This window comes from Natrix helvetica (genome assembly GCF_964273705.1).
Source record: "Natrix helvetica genome assembly, chromosome: 1".
Taxonomy (NCBI): Eukaryota; Metazoa; Chordata; class Lepidosauria; order Squamata; family Natricidae; genus Natrix; species Natrix helvetica.
The window spans coordinates 82,967,452-82,987,991 of NC_138548.1; the positions used below are offsets into that span (position 1 = coordinate 82,967,452).

Here is a 20,540-nt window from a genome sequence, read left to right on the forward strand (position 1 = left end):
CACTTACCCAGATCAGAACTGAAATAGTCTTTTGTTGTATCATCCCAATCTTTATTAAAGTAAGTTTTTGAGCTTAAAATAATAAAGTTACACTACAGCAATGTGCTATGTAAAATCTGTTTTCTTTGCAGCTTCTTTGTGAAGGACAGTAAATATGAGCAATCCTGGCAGTACGCTTGTGTCTTTTCTCTCTAATTTCTGGCTGGCATCCACATAGCATTTCTTTTCTGCCATTAGATCATTCTGAACTTGGCCCAACATTCTTTCCCTACCTTGTTTGAATGACCTGATCTCTGCATTCTTTCTACCAGCAGATAACATTGGCAGAGAGAAAATAATAATAATAATATCAGAAAGGAAAGGAGACAAACCAAGGAGGGGCCATATTAAACATCTGCCAATGAAGACAGACAAATTTGGCACTGAGCCACTCTCGACATTCCAGAAGCAGAATGGAGCTGAGAATCTGGAAAACTACCATTTATGACAGCAATGTTTGGGAGGGAGGAGTTGTTGTTTTGTTTTTGTTTTTTGCAGAAACAAGAATAGATTCATCCATGCTTTAAATTAATATTGAGGAAGTGTCCAAAGATTTGCAATACTGGGCCTGATTCTTTATCACTCCATTGGCTGTAGATTAGGATAACAGCAATTTGAGGGCACAAGCTGCTGTGAACTTCTCTCTGCTGTTTTCCTGGCTGGTTTTACCAACCTCTTCCAAAAATCGATTAAATCTTCTGGAGCTCTCTCCCTTTCCTTAAAGGCAACTCATGAGTCTTTTCCCAGCCAAAAAAGGTTTCTGCTCCAGGCAATTCATAGGAAACCACACAGCACCTACACAAATTGCCTTCTGTAGCATCTTCCATCTCTTCATTTAGCATAAAAAATTGGGCATGTCTTAAAATCCATCCTGAAATGTAGGGACTGTCTCAGGTAAAAGGACCGGGTGCTTGAAAGTAATTGTGCAGAAACTGGCTTGAGGAGATATGCCTAATTCAGGATATTGTGCCTGTGCACTCCATAGTTTCTACAATATACATTTTTAATTACATTGTGTGGATACATTTTATGACATTCAAGTGAAGATAACCAGAAGTTCAGTCGAAATATTGGTTAGTTGACATTCTTATTTCTTGTTCTCTACATGTCAGCTGTATTTCAAACATGTTTACTAGGTGAGTTAAAATGATTAGCCATCCATTTAAGTGAGAAGACAAAATGCATATAAAAGTTTGTACTGAGATGTTTGGATATTTCCCTTTTCTGTCTATGAAATATTAAATGTATGGCTAAATGTCTTTAGGCAAAAGTAAGTCTTCCTGAAAGGATGTTCTCCCCAACAATTACTTAAGCAAATACTGCTATCATAATTCGGTTTATCTGTCTGTGTAATTAAGACAACGCTTACTTTTGGCAATAATTACATTTTTACACTAAATGCCCCCTGGTGGCTTGACATGGTAATGATTTAAAGCAATTTCAAAAGCAGACTCAATAGAATTTGTAGCTACATACGGTACATATTTCACACGATAGCCTCTATTAAGGGCATTTATGAAGTAACCAGCAATAGGATTATAAACCTCCTAAAATATTTTAACCTATGCAACTATGTAGCCCAATATCTAAGCAATTTACGTTTCCAAAATATCTCAGAGTATGCTCTTTAGCCCTCTTTAATGTTTTTCTTTCAGGCGTATTTAAGGATAGATATGATACTAATGAAAGACTCGGTCCATCTGTAAATGTGTGCTCGAAATATTGGCCTTTTCTTCAAAAATTATGCTTGTTTAGGAATGCTTTTAGTACTTCGTTAGCGGCCAATACAAAAAATTCAGACAGCCATGAATGATACATAAATACTTATGTTTATCTACTGGCAGATAAGATCCTGAAATCTCATAGCAAGTAGCAAACTTTTCTCCAGCAGTGGTCCAAATACAGTGTCATAAAAAGCAAAAATTGAGAATTTAAGATTGATGGTGTAGTATATTGATGAAATGAAATGTACATAAATATTGGCACCAGTTCCAAATTGTAATTATGATTAATTGATTAAAGGGTTAAAAGGGTCATACCTGAAGTTTTTAAATATTTTAATAGCTTATCAAGCCAGTATTTTATTACTGTAGTTTCAGTACACAAATGAAATACTTCACTTAGTTTAACTATGTAGTACTTTAACATTTTAATCACCATTTTATAATTTAGTATTGAACGCTTCTTATTTTAGTATTCTAATAGTTTTATTTATATTTTTCATTAGCTTACATATTCTTGTTGTCTAAAGGTTCTAAATCCTGTTAGGAAACTATCCATAATTGTGACCACTGACCAGTGGTGGGATTTAATTTTTTTTACTACTGGTTCTGTGGGCATGGCTTGGTGGGCATGGCAGGGGAAGATACTGTAAAATCTCCATTCCCATCCCACTCCAGAGGAAGGTTATTGCAAAATCCTCATTCCCTCCTGATCGGCTGGGACTCAGGAGGCAGAGAATAGATGGGGGCAAGGCCAGTCAGAGATGGTATTTACTGGTTCTCTGAACTGTTCAAAATTTCCGCTGCCAGTTCACCAGAACTGGTGAGAATCTGCTGAATACTACCTCTGCCCCTGACCATAATAAAGATGTTTGCTTGTTTATAAAACATCATTGTTTCCCATATTTGATTTTAAAAGCATGAAAGTTTCTCCTTTTACTGGCAAACACGTCTTCCTGAAAAATTACTTCCTTTCTACTCTTTTCCTTTTCTTCTTAAAACATATTTCCAAAGGACTTTAAAACATTATTGCACAGTAGCTAATTCAAGTTTTTAAACCATGTTAGCCACTTCTATCTCCAATTTAGATATACTGAATGCAAATCTCATTCAGTATCTACTACCTTTGATGAAGATGAAATATATATAAAATCTAAACGGATTCAGATTAAAGCAAATAAACCAAGGCTATTTCATAACTTCAGAAAAGTAAATTCCATCTGTGATGACTTAGCAATTCAGGTGCATTCAAGTTCAGAAATGAGAAGTTTCAATAGTGCTTGGTTGCTAGAAAGTCTGCTATTTCTAGTTTTCTTATAAAAAAGTCTGATGGCATTTCCTTTAGACCATCATAGTATGTGAATTCGGTTGTCCTAGCCCATCTCCCAAGTATTCTGACATAATGCATTCCTACAGAGTTCAAGCCACCATAACTTCCCTTTTAAAAGCAAAACATTCCCTTATGTATTATCTGAAAGTACTGTTTAATACTTATTCTCATCTTGGTGCGTAATGCATCCAAACCATTGTCTGATCACATTGAAATGCTGCCTTTGATCTGTTTCCTGATTATTTAAGATTGATTTCTTATTATAGAGCATCTTTCTGATTAGTCATTTTCTTGCTATTTTGTTCTGCCTTTTTGGTCTGGCTACGTCTGAGAACGGTGTCAGGAAAAATTTATTCTATGGGGAATCTGTAGGTTGTGGCTTTTGGAATTTTCCGAGGAATTTGATTGAACTGATTGCCTATTTTGTTGTGGGTTGTTGCTGCTATACGTTATTTTTACCTCGAATTTTTTTAAAAAAGTTTCTTATTTCATTTAGTTTTGGGGAGGTTTTTTTTTTTAAAAAAACTTGTTTACTTGTGTTTGGACGAATAGATACTGATACCTATTACTTGAATTTCTGTAGCTTAGCAAGTTTATATGCGTCTCTTTATTCCATCTGATCATAACCCATACAATTTCCCTGTCAATTCTCTGTACATACTTGTAAATACAGGGAATTCTATTCTTCAGCCAAACTTAGATGTTCAGTTGAGAAATACAGCAGCAGCTTTCATTGCATATTTTAATCTCCGATTATATTTTATAAAGCCAGTAATTTTTTAATATTCTTTTAATATTATAAAATATGCAGATACCTTACCATACCACATCAATATAGTATATTACATATTTACCACTTCTGAAACATTTTGCCAAAGTCTCCTTTTGAGTGTTTCCTAGTAATTTTGTTGATTTTATATGATTATTTGATCTATTTTAAACAAAAGTCATTTTATTAACTCACTAATTTTCCACAAATCTTTAAATCAGTTTATTAGTCATCTTAACATTCTAAGTTACAGATACAAATCTTATGACTTCTGGAACTTGTCCAAAATATTGCCACCGTTGAAAATAGGAGAAATGATTTTTCTGTCCTGGCTCTACCTATTTTTTGATCCTTGGCTCTACTACTGTTTTGCACCTTTCTAGCACTCTCATACCCCTATCCTGAGCAATTTTTGCATAATTTCCTATTTCATTCCTCCAAATTCCTGCTTTGTTTATCACTTATAGCTGTTATGTACAATGAGAGCTTATGTACCGAAGACAAAATTCCTTTTGTGTCCAATAAAGAATTGTATTCTATTCTATTGAGTACATTTTCCTATTGTATACACTTTCTCTAGATTTTCCACTTTGGCATTATTCTTCTAGAAAGAATGCCTTGGATAGTATTTGCAATTTGTAGTTTTTCTCTGTTTCATATGGATTTTCTAAATCATGTTTTGGTAGATTTAAAATCAATCTTTCCATCTGACTAATATCTCAGCTAAACGTGTCTTCGTTATTATGCATTTTGCTGACTTGTGACCTAATTCTTCTCTTATTATTTTGCTATAAATATATAGAAGGAATGTTTTCCTTCTTACAGTAGTATGGCTCTTCTGCTGACTTCTACCTATCTACCTATTGCATTTATATCCTGCCTTTTAATAAGAAATTCAAGGCATTGTGCATATCATTTCTTCCTTCTGTTTGTTCTCATAACAACCTTGTAAATTAAGCTGGGACAAGAGAGAGAATGACCAGTCTAAAATCATTCAATGATTTTTTCTGCCTAATTGGGGGCTAGAGTCTGGATTTTCCCAACCTCATTACCTTTACTTCACTTTCTATGTTGGTTTATTCGTGCCAGAAGCATCACAATTACAATAATTTTCTTTTAAAATGCTGAAGCACTACTCCAAGCGAAGGATTGTTTCTGGGGTTTTTTGGAGTTTCTTCACCTTCTGAACAGGGATTTTGGGTTTTTTCTTTTTTTCTTTTTCTTTTTTTGCCGTTATCTTAACTCTGAATACATCCTGTAGATTTCTGAATCATTTATTTGTCTCAATTCAGGGCCCAAAACATATAATATGTTAAACATTCATGTTGGTTTCTGCTAGAAGGTACACTCTGGGTTTCCAATCATTTTATTGCTACAAACCTGTCTGCCTCTGGTTTTATACTTGTAGCAGATAGTGTAAGGGAGCAGAGGTGATTCTGTCAACTCCATTCGACATCTTTTTAAAATTACTTTTTAATTTTCATCTGTCCCATCCAGTAATTTTTATATTGTTGATGTGTTATCGTCAGATGGATTATCTGGGAGTGTGTGAATTTATGTATGTGTGCTTGAAGAAATACATTAAAACAAATCAGGGAGGAAGGGAGGGAAGGAGGGAGGGAGGGAGGGAGGGAGGAAGGAAGGAAGGAAGGAAGGAAGGAAGGAAGGAAGGAAGGAAGGAAGGAAGGAAGGAAGGAAAGGCATACAAAGGCACAAACACAGACATTTGTGATTCAAGAAGAAGACATAAAAACATACAAATGAAATGGGAAATTTAAACAAAAGTTCAGGATTCCAGACATACCAGACACATTGCTGTTTTCAGCCTCTTTTTGAGCATGTCCACTGAAGGAGAGTTTACCATTTCCTCGCAATTCATTCCTCTGCTGAATTAGTTTTACTACCCTGTTTCTCTGAAAATAAGACCTCGGTAAACATGGTATTAATAAATTTTCATAGCATTTAACTAGAATTTTTCTTCCTTAACTTAAGGCTGTTACTTCTTGAGCTGTACACACATACACACACATACTCTGTGTGTGTGTGTGTGTGTGTGTGTGTGTATGTGTATATATGTGTGTATGTGAATATATATATATATATATATATATATGTGTGTGTGTGTGTGTGTGTGTGTGTGTGTTCCAGCATAACTCTGGAATGCCTTGAGCAATTTCTAACAAACTTGGTACACAGATGACTTACTCTCTGGAAAAAAATATTATGGGGATAAGACACCTCTAAAACTCCTTGGGGTGTGTATTCTGTTAAAATGCAGCCTGTTGTGCCTTAAAATGGCTTTGACTCTACTGACATAAAATGGCTTCTAAGGGGCTCTGGTAATGGGGAAAATCCAACATTAGAAATTAAGTTTGGTCCGGACATTTTTCCCCTAAAAATAAATACCTGGCCAACACCGGGTTATTGGCTAGTAGATTATAAAGCTGAAGTCCACAAGTGATAAAGGGTCCATGGTTCCCCACCTCTAGTAGAAGGCTTAATCTAGATTCCTGCCTGCTGCAGACAATTGAGGTTAATGGCCTACATTTTCCCATCCAATTTATGATTCTATGTTATATTATGCCACACCTTTATTTTATAAAACTTCATTTCCATCCCCCAGATTATTTGTTGCCCCTCTCCGCATCTCTTTAAGTTTGATTGGATTTTTCTAAAATGTGGCATATCCTGAACTACCTTTTTATTGCAAAGATTCCTTCTGTGGATTTATATGTATCCTATATATGTCCCTTATTGCTAAACAGGAATCATCAGGTGATAAAGCTAAGTGGCATAGCTTGATTTCAACTTTCATTGTCATTGACTGGATGTGTAATGTAAATCAGGAAGGGAACGTCCTGGTGATCAGGAGACATATTTCATTTTCATGCTTCATTTTGGTGGTGGGGAAAGGGGAGGAGGGGAGGAACAATGCAAAATGGGCAGCCCAAAATCATGAATATGGAGTTCACTGGGTGACTTGGGTGGCCAATGAATTTAAAGAGAGAGGGAGGGAGGGAGGGAAGGAAAAGAAAGAAAGAAAGAAAGAAAGAAAGAAAGAAAGAAAGAAAGAAAGAAAGAAAGAAAGAAAGAAAGAAAGAAAGAAGAAAGAAGAAAGACAAAAATTTTCCTATTTTTGTTTCCCGAGCAAGGATTTTTTTTCTTTAAACATTAAGATTTACACTATTTTTATTTATTTTTCAGTTACAAAGGTTAGAATTTGCACTGATATTTTCAGCAATTGTGCTATTGCTTTTGACGTTATTGTCAGATGGATCATCTGGGAATGTTTGTGTTTTGAGCCATAAATTAGAAAGATTGGGTGGGAAGACAGAAGAAATGGAATTGAAGGGCTGCATGAGGCCCCGGGACTTAGTTTTTTAAACTATCTTTTGTCAGGACTATCTGTATGATTTTTGCAGTATTTATTATGTAAATTCTAAAGGATGTGCTCTTGTATAAGACCCACATCTGCCAGCCACATTTCATGGATGGTCTTCATATCCTGTAAACACCGTTACATTCGCAGCTTCTAAATACGCTGCCTCTCTCTTCACATTCTGTGGTTCAAATGTATGCTGCATACAATGAAAAATGAATGGTTTTTTGATGTCCATATCACAGCCTTGCTTGCTCTTATTAACGATGCTAGAAATAATGCTTTTTTTTTTACTGTCCTTTGTTTAGGAAGGTTTCTCACTATCTCTTGCTCTTTTTGTCTCTCTTCATTTTTATTCACTTCGTATTATTTGGAATGTAAGTGGATTAAAATGGTTTCTCTTTTAAGGTTGAGACTTCCCCCCCCCCCCCGTATGCTAGGTATTCATACGCTTTACTATGTTTCTTATTTTCAAACAGTTTTATTAAGAATTGCAAATAAGAATAACAATGGATACAAACTGCAAACATACACGAAGGAAGGGGAAAAGATGTAAAAGAAAGGGGGGGCAGGAAAGAAGGAACTTCCATATTCATCCCATAAAATAAAAATGATTTTACTGGAGAATCACCTTCTCTTAAATACAACATAACTCATATCTTAACTAAGAAACAAAATCCCATAAACTCAGCATTTGTTCTTTGTCAGCATAAATCTGGTAAGGGGAACCAGATATAACTAATTTTCAATTTTAATCTTGATTGAATAAGTCAACATTGTATTCCTCCCCTGAATTTTTAAGAATCTTAATTTTCAATTTTCTTCAAAAATAGAGCTTAGTTTCTATTCATATTTTTTAAGCCAAGAATTCTTCAAAACATTAACAGAATTCATCAGAGCATATCCAATAAATAAAGCCTCCCCCACTTAGTCACTTCTTCTGAAGTTCTTCAGGATCTTAACAGAGCTTAGTTTGAGGATCCAGTAAGAAAGTTATCCCAATTCCTTTTCTGATTTAAAAACTGTACTTTATGGAATGAGACATCCATCAGTCTCATTTGTGTGTCTACTACATCTTTCTCCATATTCTTCTCACTGCTTGACCATTTTAAATCTACCTTCAAATTAGTTTCAAAATTGTCCATTGTAACTTTTTCTTCTTCTGTAATTTCATTAAGATATGCTCTCTCTATCATATCTAGTAATTTTGAAGACCAGTATTTATTAAGAAATTATTGCCCCGTTCTTTATTTATTTAACAAAAAGAATGTATTATCTTTTAGCTCCCTCTAGCGTCGAACCTTTAAGTCTCATTCTGTTTCTTAAAAAAAAACACCAAACAATCTCCATTTCCCACGGGAATACGTCTAATTAATTCATAGGGGGCGAACAACTGTCCCCTGTGGAGCGGGCGCGCAATTTGGGCGTCCTCCTTGATGCCCGGCTGCCAATGGAGGACCATGTGGCAGCCGTGGCAAGGGGGGCGTTCCACCAGGTTCGCCTGGTGCGCCAATTGCGCCCCCTACTGGACCGGAGTGCCCTGCGCACGGTCACTCATGCGCTGGTGACGTCTCGCCTGGACTACTGCAATGCCCTCTACATGGGGCTTCCCTTGGGACGCATCCGGAGACTGCAGCTAGTTCAGAACGCAGCCGCGCGGGTTATTATGGGGAGTACACGTTACTCCCACGTAACACCTCTCCTGCGCGAGCTGCACTGGCTACCTGTGGCCTTTCGGGTGCGTTTCAAGGTATTGATCACCATCTTTAAAGCGCTCCATGGCATAGGACCTAGTTATCTGCAGGATCGCATCCTACCACACACGTCCCTGCGACCTATCCGCTCACACAGGGAGGGGCTCCTCCTGGTGCCGTCCGCTAGACAATGCCAGCGGGCGACACCTAGGAGTAGGTCCTTCTCTGTGATGGGCCCAACCCTCTGGAATGACCTCCCCCCTGACATTCGAACTACCACCGACCTCCGTTCCTTCCGTCAAAAGTTAAAGACTCACCTATTTCAATCAGCTGGCCTGGCACTTTCTTAGTTTTACCTCCCGGGGATTTATTTTAATTGGGTTTGGGGTTTTAATTGGGATGTTTTTAGGGTTTTAGAATATATTTATTTCTTGTACAGTCTATCTCCCCCTCCAAATGTATTTTAAATGTATTTTATTGTTATGACTGTATTTTATTTGCATTGACTGTACACCGCCCCGAGTCCCTTGCTGGGAGAGGGGGCGGTCTAAAAATCTAAGAAATAAATAAAATAAATAAAATAAATAGCTATAATTCCAAACCAACTGCATTCTTAATCCATTGTTAACTTTCCAAAATTCATATTCTAAGCATTCTTTTACTGTGTAATAAAAAAATAATATTTTGCAAAGTAATCATCCTTAAGACGTCTTTCTTCAAGAAGGCAATTCACCCAATGGATACTGTAAAATCTTGCTGAAGGGACTTAATCTTTTCAGTACAGAAAAAACAATCAAAAAGTAATGAAGAAATTTGGTTCCGTCAATCTTTATGTCTTTAAATAGCTGCATTACAGATGCAAGATAATGGAATCCTTGACTCCCAACTGCTCAACTCATAATTACAAACTGATAATTCTCGCAATATAACATAAGGAGTGGCTAGTCAGGATCATGTTTCACCTATCCAGATGCACATCCAGCCTTCTTAACAAGAACTTTCATGGAGTCCTTCGGAATTGTCTTTACAAGACCATGGGCTGGACATTATTGTACTTTCTTGTCAATCAAAGGCAATGCATCCAGGCTAGTTATACAGGTAGTCCTTGACTTACAACCATTCTTTTAGTGACAATTCAAAGTTATAACAATACTTTTAAAAAAATGACCAGCCCTCACTCTTTGGGCTGTTGCAGCATTCCCATGGTCATGTGGTCAAAATTAGGGCACTAGGGAATTGGCAATGTTTACAAAGGTTGGAGCATCCCATTTCACAATCATGTGGTTGCCGTATTTCCTATACGTTGCGTGTTACTATTAATTGCCAAGCTGATATCACCATGACATAAGTGCCATAAACAATATATTTTGTTTACAATACTTTGATTTGTAATATTTATATTATTTGTAACATTATTTATTTACGATATATAAAAATCAGTTTGATGTAGTGGTTAGTGGTTAAAAACTAGGAAACTGTGAATTCCAGTCCTGCCTTAGGTATTAACCATAGGTATAAAAGCCAGCTGGGTGGCTTTGGGACAGTCATTCTCTGTCAGCCCAACCCACCTCACAAGGTTGGGAAAAAAAAGATAGGAGGAGGAACTAGTATTAAGTATGTCCATCCCTTGAGTCTTTTTTTTTATAAAGATAAAAACATGGGATATAAATAATTTAATTTAATTTAATTTAATTTAATTTATAGACCGCCCCCTCTCCCCAAAGGGACTCGGGGCGGTGTACAGACCACAATAAAACAATATACAAACTTAAATAATTATAAATACCCATTAAAACAAATTATAGTTAAAAATTAAAACAACCTATAAAATCTATCCCTAAACATTTAAAATTTAAAATACAGGCTAGAGGGACACAAAAGCTACAGTTAGGCCAGGCCAGCTAAATTAAACAGGTGGGTCTTTAGTTTGTTATGGAAGGAGCGGAGATCGGTCGTTATTCTAATGTCGGGGGGGAGGTCATTCCAGAGGGTCGGGCCCATCACAGAGAAGGCCCTACTCCTGGGCATCGCCCGCTGGCACTGCCTAGTGGACGGCACCCAGAGGAGTCCCTCCCTGTAAGAGCGAATCGGCCGCAGGGATGTATGGGGCACGATGCGATCCCGCAGGTAGCTAGGGATCGCACTAATACAATAATAAATTACAATACAATAATAAATTAAAAAATAAGGAAAGGAAAGGGTAAAGGGTAATAATGGCAACTATATCTAATGGCTGTTCCACCATTGAAAATCAGATGGTGGAATGGCCATTCGTTGTAGTTGCCATTATTTAATTTTTTTCCCTTTCCTTTCCTTTCCTTTCCTTTCCTTTCCATTCCATTCCATTCCATTTTATTTACTCCTGAAAGCCTAACTTTATGTAATATCTTAGTCCCAAGTATGTATATATGTACATATATGTATATAACTGTCTATCTATAAACCAGGAATCAACTTGGTGAGGCTAGGTATTAAAAGAAAAGCAACACTTAACTTCAACTTGACTACCTCTGCTTTGCTTTGTATCCTGTTTTATTATTTATGCTACACCTTCTTTTCCATTTTAAATGCCAAATTTATTTTGAAAATCCCAAGTTACCCATCTCATTTCGGATGCATTGTCCTTGTCAGGGAAAATAGGAAGTGATTTTCTGTTGTTGATACAGCTATTTGGTATCAATGAACAACTAGTATTAACGGCAACTTTGCACATATGTTGAAAGTTTTATTAGCCTACTAAGGAAATCTAGAAGCTCACACTTTCCAGATGCTCACACATGCTATGACATGCCTTTTATAAAACTCTGCTCCAGGTGATTTTCGTAATCTCAGAAGAACTTATATAATTGAGCCTTCTTTGAATTCCACAACAGGTTTTAATTTTCTCTTCTCCTAGATTCAGAAAGAATCAGTTTTTGAAATGGTCTTTGTTTCTTTCAATTGTTGGAAATAATAATCACTGCAACCCTTACCCGAAAGCAAATAAAACTGGACATGTTGAAAATCAGCATCTTTCTTTTGGCTCAATTTTCAAAATTGACTTGCATTTTCCTCTTTAAAAAAAAAAATCATCTGAAACAGTTTAGAAACTGCAGTTGATCCAAAAAAAATAGCTACAAGATTACTAACTTGGAATGAATGCCTTCACCTAATTACGTCTGTGGCTTGACAGATATACTAGATCTATACCTATATCCCAGGTATAACGTAAAATACAAATTTAACTTTTCAAGATCTAAACTACTTTGGAACAAGGGATCCGAAAGATAGCCTTTTGTCATTTTCTGTATGTATTTCTTTCAAAATCATTCAAATTCTTTTTTCTCTTGGCAAAGGAAGATTATCAGAGGGCGAATATTGGATAGCCACTGAGGTATTTAGATTTAGCTCTGTGTTATATGTGGTATTTTGCCAGATGAAGTTTATGTTGTGCAATTGCTCTACCTCAAAATTTGGCAGTAAGTAATCTAGATGTTGTTTATTTCCTATATTGCTTCTTCCATTTTTAGGGTTTTCTCAAAACTGTTTTCAAAACAGAAACAAGGGGGGAAAATTGGAGATCATCCCTTAATCTGACCTCTAGCTCGGACTTTAAAAGAATGCATTGGATTTTTACTGTTTCCTTCCAAGTTATTCCAAGTTATATGTCAAAACTCAACAGTTTCTTAGTTTCTAAGTCATAAGGTAAACTATATTTAAGGCACCAGCAGATGGCCACATTAAAATGATATCCATCACTCCTTTAGCCAGGAGAAAAATATGCCAACATAACATTTCCTTTCCTGATTGCTGCCCACTACTCTACCACAACAGTCATGTTGCTGACATGGTTATCCTTACTGCTTTTTTTCTTTCTTTTTTAACCTTTTAGTCATTGTTTACTCATGGCAACTGCCTGAGATAGTGCCTGCAGTTTTTATGAAAGTGGTTTGCCATTGTCTTCTTCCTAGTGCTGAGAAAGAGTGACCGGCCCAAAGTCACCCAGCTGGCTTTGTGCCTAAGGTGAAATTAGAATTTACAGTCTTGGTAAGAAGATTCATTAAACCCACAGTCATAAATCAAAACTTGGAAAAGGCAAAAAAAATGAGAGTACAAATAATATTAATAGACAGATCTGGATTTTGGCAAATGGAAAGAAAGAAAGGGAAAATGGAGGGTTGAAACACTAGTCCCCCCAAAAAGCCATTTGTTTCAAACAATTTGGAGAGAAAGGGAGAAAGCAGAGAAGTGACGAACCCACTCAAATACAAACTCTAAATTTGGTTTTGGATTTGAAATAGAAACCAAACATTCCGAGGTGATTTACTTCATCCGAATTCCTTCTAACTAATATATCTTAAGGAACTCCAATTAATGAGAGGTGGAATGCAACAAGGGAGAAAAATCAAAGAAAAGGAACTATTTTCTCACTGATAACTGATAACCTAATCTTGCCTGCGTGGGAGATTTAATTAACTAACTGCCATAAATCAGAACTTGGAAAAGCAGGAGATGAAGAGAAACATACCCGAGTTTGGCTGTATGCAAGTTTGTTGCACAATGACTATATATGTATACTTTTTTCTCTCTCTCTTTAAAAAAAAGGAGGAAGATATATGTTAAAATTAAATATGTATATTGAAAAGGAATTATAAATACCATCAACATAAAATGGAGCTTGCTCAGAAGCTGAAATACACCAAGTAAATGAGATGAAGAGTGTGAAATAGAGGAGAGAGGTAACGGAAGAAGAGAGGGATAGGAGAGAGGGTGGGCGGGAAGAGGAGGAGAGAAAGAAGGAGTGGAAAGGGGAGAGAGGAAAAGGAGAGAGGAAGGGGAAGTAGGGAAGAGAAGGACGACAGAGGGAAGAAAGGAGAGAGGGAGGAGGAGGAGAGAGGGGAAGAAAGTGACAACTATGGTGTATGGAGAGCAGAAAAGCCAATAATTGTTTTTGGGAGTTGATGGTAAGATGAATTGATGTAAACATTTAATAATGCAATACGATGTTGGCTATGTAAGAGTATACATGTTATGTTATGCAAATGAAAAAATAAAAAACTGTATGCAAAAAAAAAAGGAATTTACAGTCTTGTGGTGTCTAGTCCAGAGCCTTGACCACTACATCAAACTGACTGCTTTGCTTTACTGCTTTATTTTATTGTTTATTGCTTTAAAGCTTGAAAAATAACGAGTGGATTCCTCTAGCTTCCTTTCCCTTTCTACCAAAGACTGCTGATTGTCAGGAAAACTGGTGTTTCCAAAGCCACGTTTATCCAGGTCCAGGGACAAAACTGTTCCATGCTTGTAATCAATCACTTGGATTAGTTCTCAGAGAGCACTAGCTGAAGATGAGGTGGATATCGTAAAAAAATAGGGGCGGGGGTAGCCATAATTGAAGCTTTGCCTGATTCTTTTGGGTGGTCATTGTAGCCACCATCTTGATTTTTCAAAGTCACATCTGCAGACACCTCTGGAATAAAGGGGAGAATTCCTACTTTGAGAATGTTCTTTATGTTGATAGCATCTGGTTGTTTCACTCAAGGGCTGGGAATAAGAAAAGAGCAATATTGTGTGGATCAAAACAAGGAATGTGATTGTTCTGTGGTATCCTGCAAGAAAGAACATGGCTCAGAAAACCGAAATTGGCTGTAATGAAGGGGCAGTGAAATGGTTATCTTGCATTATTATGTTATTATCCAAAAGAAGAGGTTCTGGCAGGATAATTTGTCTCTGGCCCCAAAAAGCCTTTACCAGTCTTGTCTTTTGCATACATTGACATTATGTGTGAGATTCCTGTGACGATTCTGTTTATCAGAACAATAATACTGGTGTCTTCCTGACCCATATGCGGTTTCTTTGCACTCTGTTCTCCTCCCTCCCCTCCCTAGGAGTAGGTCTCCAATCTAAAGGGATTTGGAACTCTCATTTGCACATATTTTTTTCTGTTCCTCTTCCACAAATTTTTTAAAAAAAGGGTGAGGAGGGAAGAAGCAACCCACAATGGAACAATGTGTGTGATTTCAAATATGCCTCCCAAAAGCCATCCTGAGTTGCCAACTATCAATATAATTGCAACAGTTCCAAGCCATCCCTCATAGGCAATGGGTCTTCATCTTCAAAGAAGTCCTCCAGAATGCTTTCCCAGAACAGTCCAGCTGGAAATAAATCTTCACCCTTGTGGCCTCCAGCACTGATGTAAGGGCTTCAGGGCAATCTCATTTCTCCATGGGAATCTGCTTGATAGAGCCAAGCTGGATGTGAATTTCTTGGTGTTCCTTTTCTTTTGCTGTTTGCTGAGTTCTCGGCATGGACTAATGTGGAACTGAATCACAATGTCCAGCTTGTGCATTGGCGTCTGCTGGATGATGGGGGGTCAGGAGGTTCTCAGTTATGCTGACTGTTACCATGAAAACCATGGCGAGATTTGAGAACATTGGACAAAGTGGCCACCAAGAAGCCTCTACTTTGTGCCTAGCAGATTGGTAGATGTCCATGAACAATAGCACTAGAAGCCATCCTGGCTGGATGGAAACATGTTTGCGATGTGTCCCCATGCCCCAGAGTGATAGTCTTTGGATGGTATTGTCATACAACATGTAAAGTGCCAATGACCTGCATATGGGCTTTTTTAGTGTCTCTTGTTGCTTCTTTGGAAGCAGGATTATATCTGAAATAAGTACACATGATGAAATAAAGGCAAATATGTACAACTGCATTATCCATACCTTATATGTGACTTACAAAACTAGGCTGCCCAATTGTTCTATTTATTAGGCACCTTGTCAATTTTTGTTTTTTGTTTTTTAAATTAAACAATTTTTTTTTTGGGAAAGCAGATATATAGACACACACAATTAAATGCAAATAATTCTGAAATATGCTATATTCTAGAAGAAAATCTTATGTGCAGGCACTGTTGGGGTGTGTGTGTGTGTGTGTGTGTTTGTGTGTGCCTGTCGGTCCGTGCATGTGAGTCTATTGTCTGCAGACAATCGAGAGATGTACTTGCTGAAAGCTCTTGGATCACGTTCTCTCCAGAATTTGTTCTCCATCCAATAAAGATGGAATAGTCCAAGAATTATTCCCCTCCCCTTTGGGCTCTGCACACATGCCATTATTCTCCCTCTGTGACAATTCTTTCATAGACATCCATGGTGCGCTTTCTCCTCTCCTGGCAACAGCAAAGGAGGAAAAAAGACAAAAAGCTCTCTGGAAAAAAAAAGTTGGCAGATGGCAGGCAACCCCCCCCCCCTTTCCAGCCATTGTTCTTTTCAGCCTCTGCTGCCAACTCTAGGAGAAAAGGCATGTGGCTTCACAGTCAGATGGAGTCTTCTGTAAATGCTCTTGTACAATTAATGGCTTAGAAGGCATGACAAATTAAAAAGGGCCATAAACAGGGGAATGAATTTGGAAAATGTCAATGTAATGGTTGCCAGATTGGGACTTTATAGAGTCACTGGGAAATAAATCTCCCCCCTCCCCCCCAAAAAAACCTCCAGCTGAAGCTTAAGTACAAAAGTATGCTTTATAGGGAGTGTCACATAGCCATTGAATAGCCTTGCATCCCATTGTATGCAGGAGGAACCTTCAGTCTATGGAGCAACAGTGCCTTCAAGCAACTCTAAGCCCAGGGATCATCTATCGCTTTTTCATTTACTCACGTGATTTGCACGAGCACTAAAATGCATTGGTGGGAGAAGTGGGATCAACGCGGTAACTCCACTTTTTAGTTGCAGGAATAGTCAATGTACAAATATTTTGATCAGTGAATAAACAAGCATGCTCCGTGCTTACATCAGCATCTGCAGCAATGTTTATATCCAGAAAGCATTTTCTCCGTCAGCTGGAATCCTGGAAAAACAGAGCTACTGATTCCACTGCATACATAATTACATATATTTGTTTTACTTGGAATGTGTGTATTTCCACATCACCATGAACATATGAGCGTTACATTCTCTTCTCCCTCCCAGAAGGTTCCACATTGCAGGCAACACCCCCCCCCCCGTCTATTATTTATTTATATCCCACCTTTATTACTTTTACAAATAAGTCTAGGTGGCAAACATATCTAATACATCTTCCTCCTCCTATTTTCTCACAACAAAAAAATCTGTGTAGTGGTTTGAGTAGAAAAGAGTAACTGGCCCAAAGTCAACCCATATGACTTTCATGGATAAGGAGGGACTTGAACTCATTGCTTTCCAGCCTGGTGAACTAGAGCAAATTGGCTCTCATGGACCAGTTTTCCATGCTCAACAGTCTGTTGATTGTGAACAAGGGACAGAAATGGCGCTTATTGTATAAAATAAAAAAATCCTGAAGTTGGTCCAGGGTCTAATCATTATCATTATGATTAAGTCATTTATTTAATACCAAACTGGTAATTGGTGAAGTTTGAATTAAAGTTTGCCCAGTTGATTACTTACCATAATAAGAATCTTAAGCTAAGGATGGACAACTCTTTCAGTTTTGATTTTGTGCATATCCTCATTTCCTTACCCTTAAGTGCATTTCCTCTTATTTGGGATCGCCTTGCCATTTAAAAAAAATTATTATTTTATTAACGTCTTTACATTTTTCCTAACAAATGTCTTTTGTGTGCTGTTTAATCAACATTTTGTACTTAATTTTTAAAATGATCAGTCGTAGATAAGTTTTTGGTTGAGCAATTGCATCAGAAAATGGAGAAACGTGCAGTCTTAAAAGTGCAGGTGATAGTTTGTCCTGAAACTGCAAATTAAGTAATTCATTCATTTCCTATTCTTATTTTATCACTGCACTCCATCAGAAAATTACACAATGTGTGTAATTCTGGTTCCAAGAATAACATATTGGGAAGCCAATGTATCACCAAATAGAAGCTCAATCATGTATAAGTACACCACATTATTATTATTCTTTCATAAAGCCCTTCATTGGCATATAATGTGCGTCAGATTTTAAGTGGGAGGAATAAGAGTTAAAACTTCACTTATTGCCAAATATCCAGGATCCATTCTCTACTGAACCAATGTGAAACAGTTTACAGTTTGTCAAACAGAAGCATAGTATGACAGATTCTTTGCACGTTGAATGTTATATGTTCTGGAACTGATAACAAAAGCGAAAGCAGCAAGAAGCAAGTCATAATGATTGATGGCTAACAATCCAAGGAGCTAGAGGAAGCAGGGAGACAAGCTCTCAGTATGGCACGTTGATTTCCCATCTGTTCCCCCCCTGCAGATTTTCCCCTTCTTTAAAAAAAATAAAGTTAAATGTGACCAATAAGTTAAAATAAGACTGTAAATATGCCTATTCAGAATTTATTTTCACCCAACTGAGCAGGACATTAGATAAAACATGTGTAAGTCAGATCATTAGTAAAAACTGTAACCTTCTTTCCATTGTCGGAGAGTTTTTGCCTTACCACGGCAAAGTCAGAACGAGTCTTGGGAGTACCTTTTCTGATTAACCAATTGCAACATCAGATAAAGTTGCGTCTGATGAACTGCGTCACAGCTTATAAAACGTATGCCAGTGTTTTTCAAACTTGGTCAATAAGATGTGTGGACTCCAACTCCCAGAATACCCCAGCCAGTCAAGGTGCTCCCAGACTCCTTCTAATTTGACTCTCTGTGTGTCCTTTTCTTTCTAGAGTGTTTTGGAAATTACTCCTCCTTAAGGCCATGTGTGGAGCAGCCATCCCAAGTCTGACATTCACCAGGAATCTTAGGATTTAGGAGAATTCCTAGAATTCTCAGACAGCATCACCCACGGTCATGCAGGAATTGTGAGAATTGCAGTTTCCCTGCATATAGAGGATACTAGACAGGCGTGGCATTCATTTATTTTCCCGACTGGTTTGCAAATGTGAACGCCGCATCCACACATGTGCTCGACCTTCCACGCATGTGCTTTGATTGCACGTGCGGCTTGCACGCATGCGCATGGCTTGAAAAAGTGCCAAAAAAGGACAGGGCAGGTGGGTGGCCACCCACGATTTCCACTACAGGTTTGGGCGAGCCCGTCTGAACCGACTGAATAGCATCTCTTATACTAGGTTGGAGAAGAATGGGGTAAAGTAGCAACAATTAATGTACTGTCCAATGTGCTTGCTATAAAAAAATGGAAATATCCTAATAGCCTATAAATTATATGGACCTTTGTCATATTTATACATTTTGAAGTAGCCTACTTTAGCATAGGAAATTGCAGCAGATTTAGCACAACATTTCTTTGCCAGAGTGGACCTAAAGTTGATCTTCTTTAAGTAACTAAACTTAAAGTTAAATTAAAGGATTCCATTTATTTTATAGGCCTCAAGCTGTATCCTTCATCTTTTACTTTTACTCTGAGCCAAAAGGTTTTATATTTCTTATTTCTTAATATTTCATCCTCCTGGCACATATCCTTAAATCCATCTCTTTTCCTTGTATCCTCTTTCTTCAAGAACATGCACCCAACTCAGTAATTTGTTTATCCATAATTTATGGTTTTCTTCTCTCTCTCTCTGTCCTTCTCTTTTCCCTATCCCTATCTCCTACATAGCTAAAGAAAGTTCCCTGGGAGAGACTGAACTACAGCCAGGATCTGATTCTGCTGGAATGGATAGTAGTTACCTCAGCGTGAAAGAGACCAGTGCGAAGACGTCCCAAGAGAGGGCAAGTAATGATCTTCCCAGCCCAATGGACAAGACTGATTCAGAGAGCAACAAGGGCAAGAAGAGACGTAACCGCACCACCTTCACCAGCTACCAGTTGGAAGAGCTGGAAAAGGTCTTTCAGAAGACCCATTATCCAGATGTCTATGCCAGAGAGCAATTAGCCATGAGGACGGATCTCACTGAAGCCCGAGTGCAGGTAAGGGCAGAAACTGTAGGTCATAGGAGAAAGGAAATTGGCAAGTCCACATTGCAGTCACGTCTACAACTACAATAGTAAGCAATATCCTTAGACTGGGATAAATGTACAGTGCTCCACAATACACATTGTACAATAACAACTCCTGTGTTTAGTTTAGAAACCTGCCAAAATGGCTTCACAAGCATCTTCAGTCAGCACCAAAGTGAGGCAATGAAAATAGGTGGTCCATTGTGTTGAAAATCTTTAAGGAGTCTTTTAAAATGGAAAGCTTAAATTTTTGTTTCCTGGTGCAAAGGAGCAGTGAAAACTATTCTATCTCTGGGTACGAATTTGATGAGAACCAAAATGTATATATGGAATAGAAAATAGAATAGAATAGAATAGAATAGAATAGAATAGAATAGAATAGAATAGAATAGAATAGAATAACAGAGTTGGAAATAGACCTTGGAGGTCTTCTAGTCCAACCCTACACAACTTCAGACAAATGGCTGTCCCAACATCTACTTAAAAAACTTCTGGTGTTGGAGCATTCACAACTTCAGGAGACAAGTTGTTTCACTGATTAAATGTTCTAACTCTCAGGAAATTTCCCCTTAGTTCCAAGTTGCTTCTCTCCTTAATTAGTTTCCAAGCAATTTTTTCAGCTTAAAAAAAATCCCTATTAAACAATTATTTATTAATTCATTAGTTTTAATTTAGTATTTATTTATTTATTGAATTTGTTTGACACCCATCTTGCTGTGACTACAAATTGAGTGCTTAATTCAAGAAGGCAGGTTTCT

General features: G+C 37.5%; 1 protein-coding gene across 1 annotated transcript in view; it reads left to right on the forward strand.

The window, feature by feature from the left end:
• ALX4 (ALX homeobox 4) overlaps window positions 1-20,540 on the forward strand; it is a 69,632-nt gene that overhangs the window by 28,477 nt on the left and 20,615 nt on the right. The window contains exon 2 of the mRNA XM_081937050.1: window positions 19,442-19,752. Within this exon, the coding sequence (XP_081793176.1) occupies window positions 19,442-19,752 (311 nt within the window). The remainder of the gene's footprint in view (window positions 1-19,441; window positions 19,753-20,540) is intronic.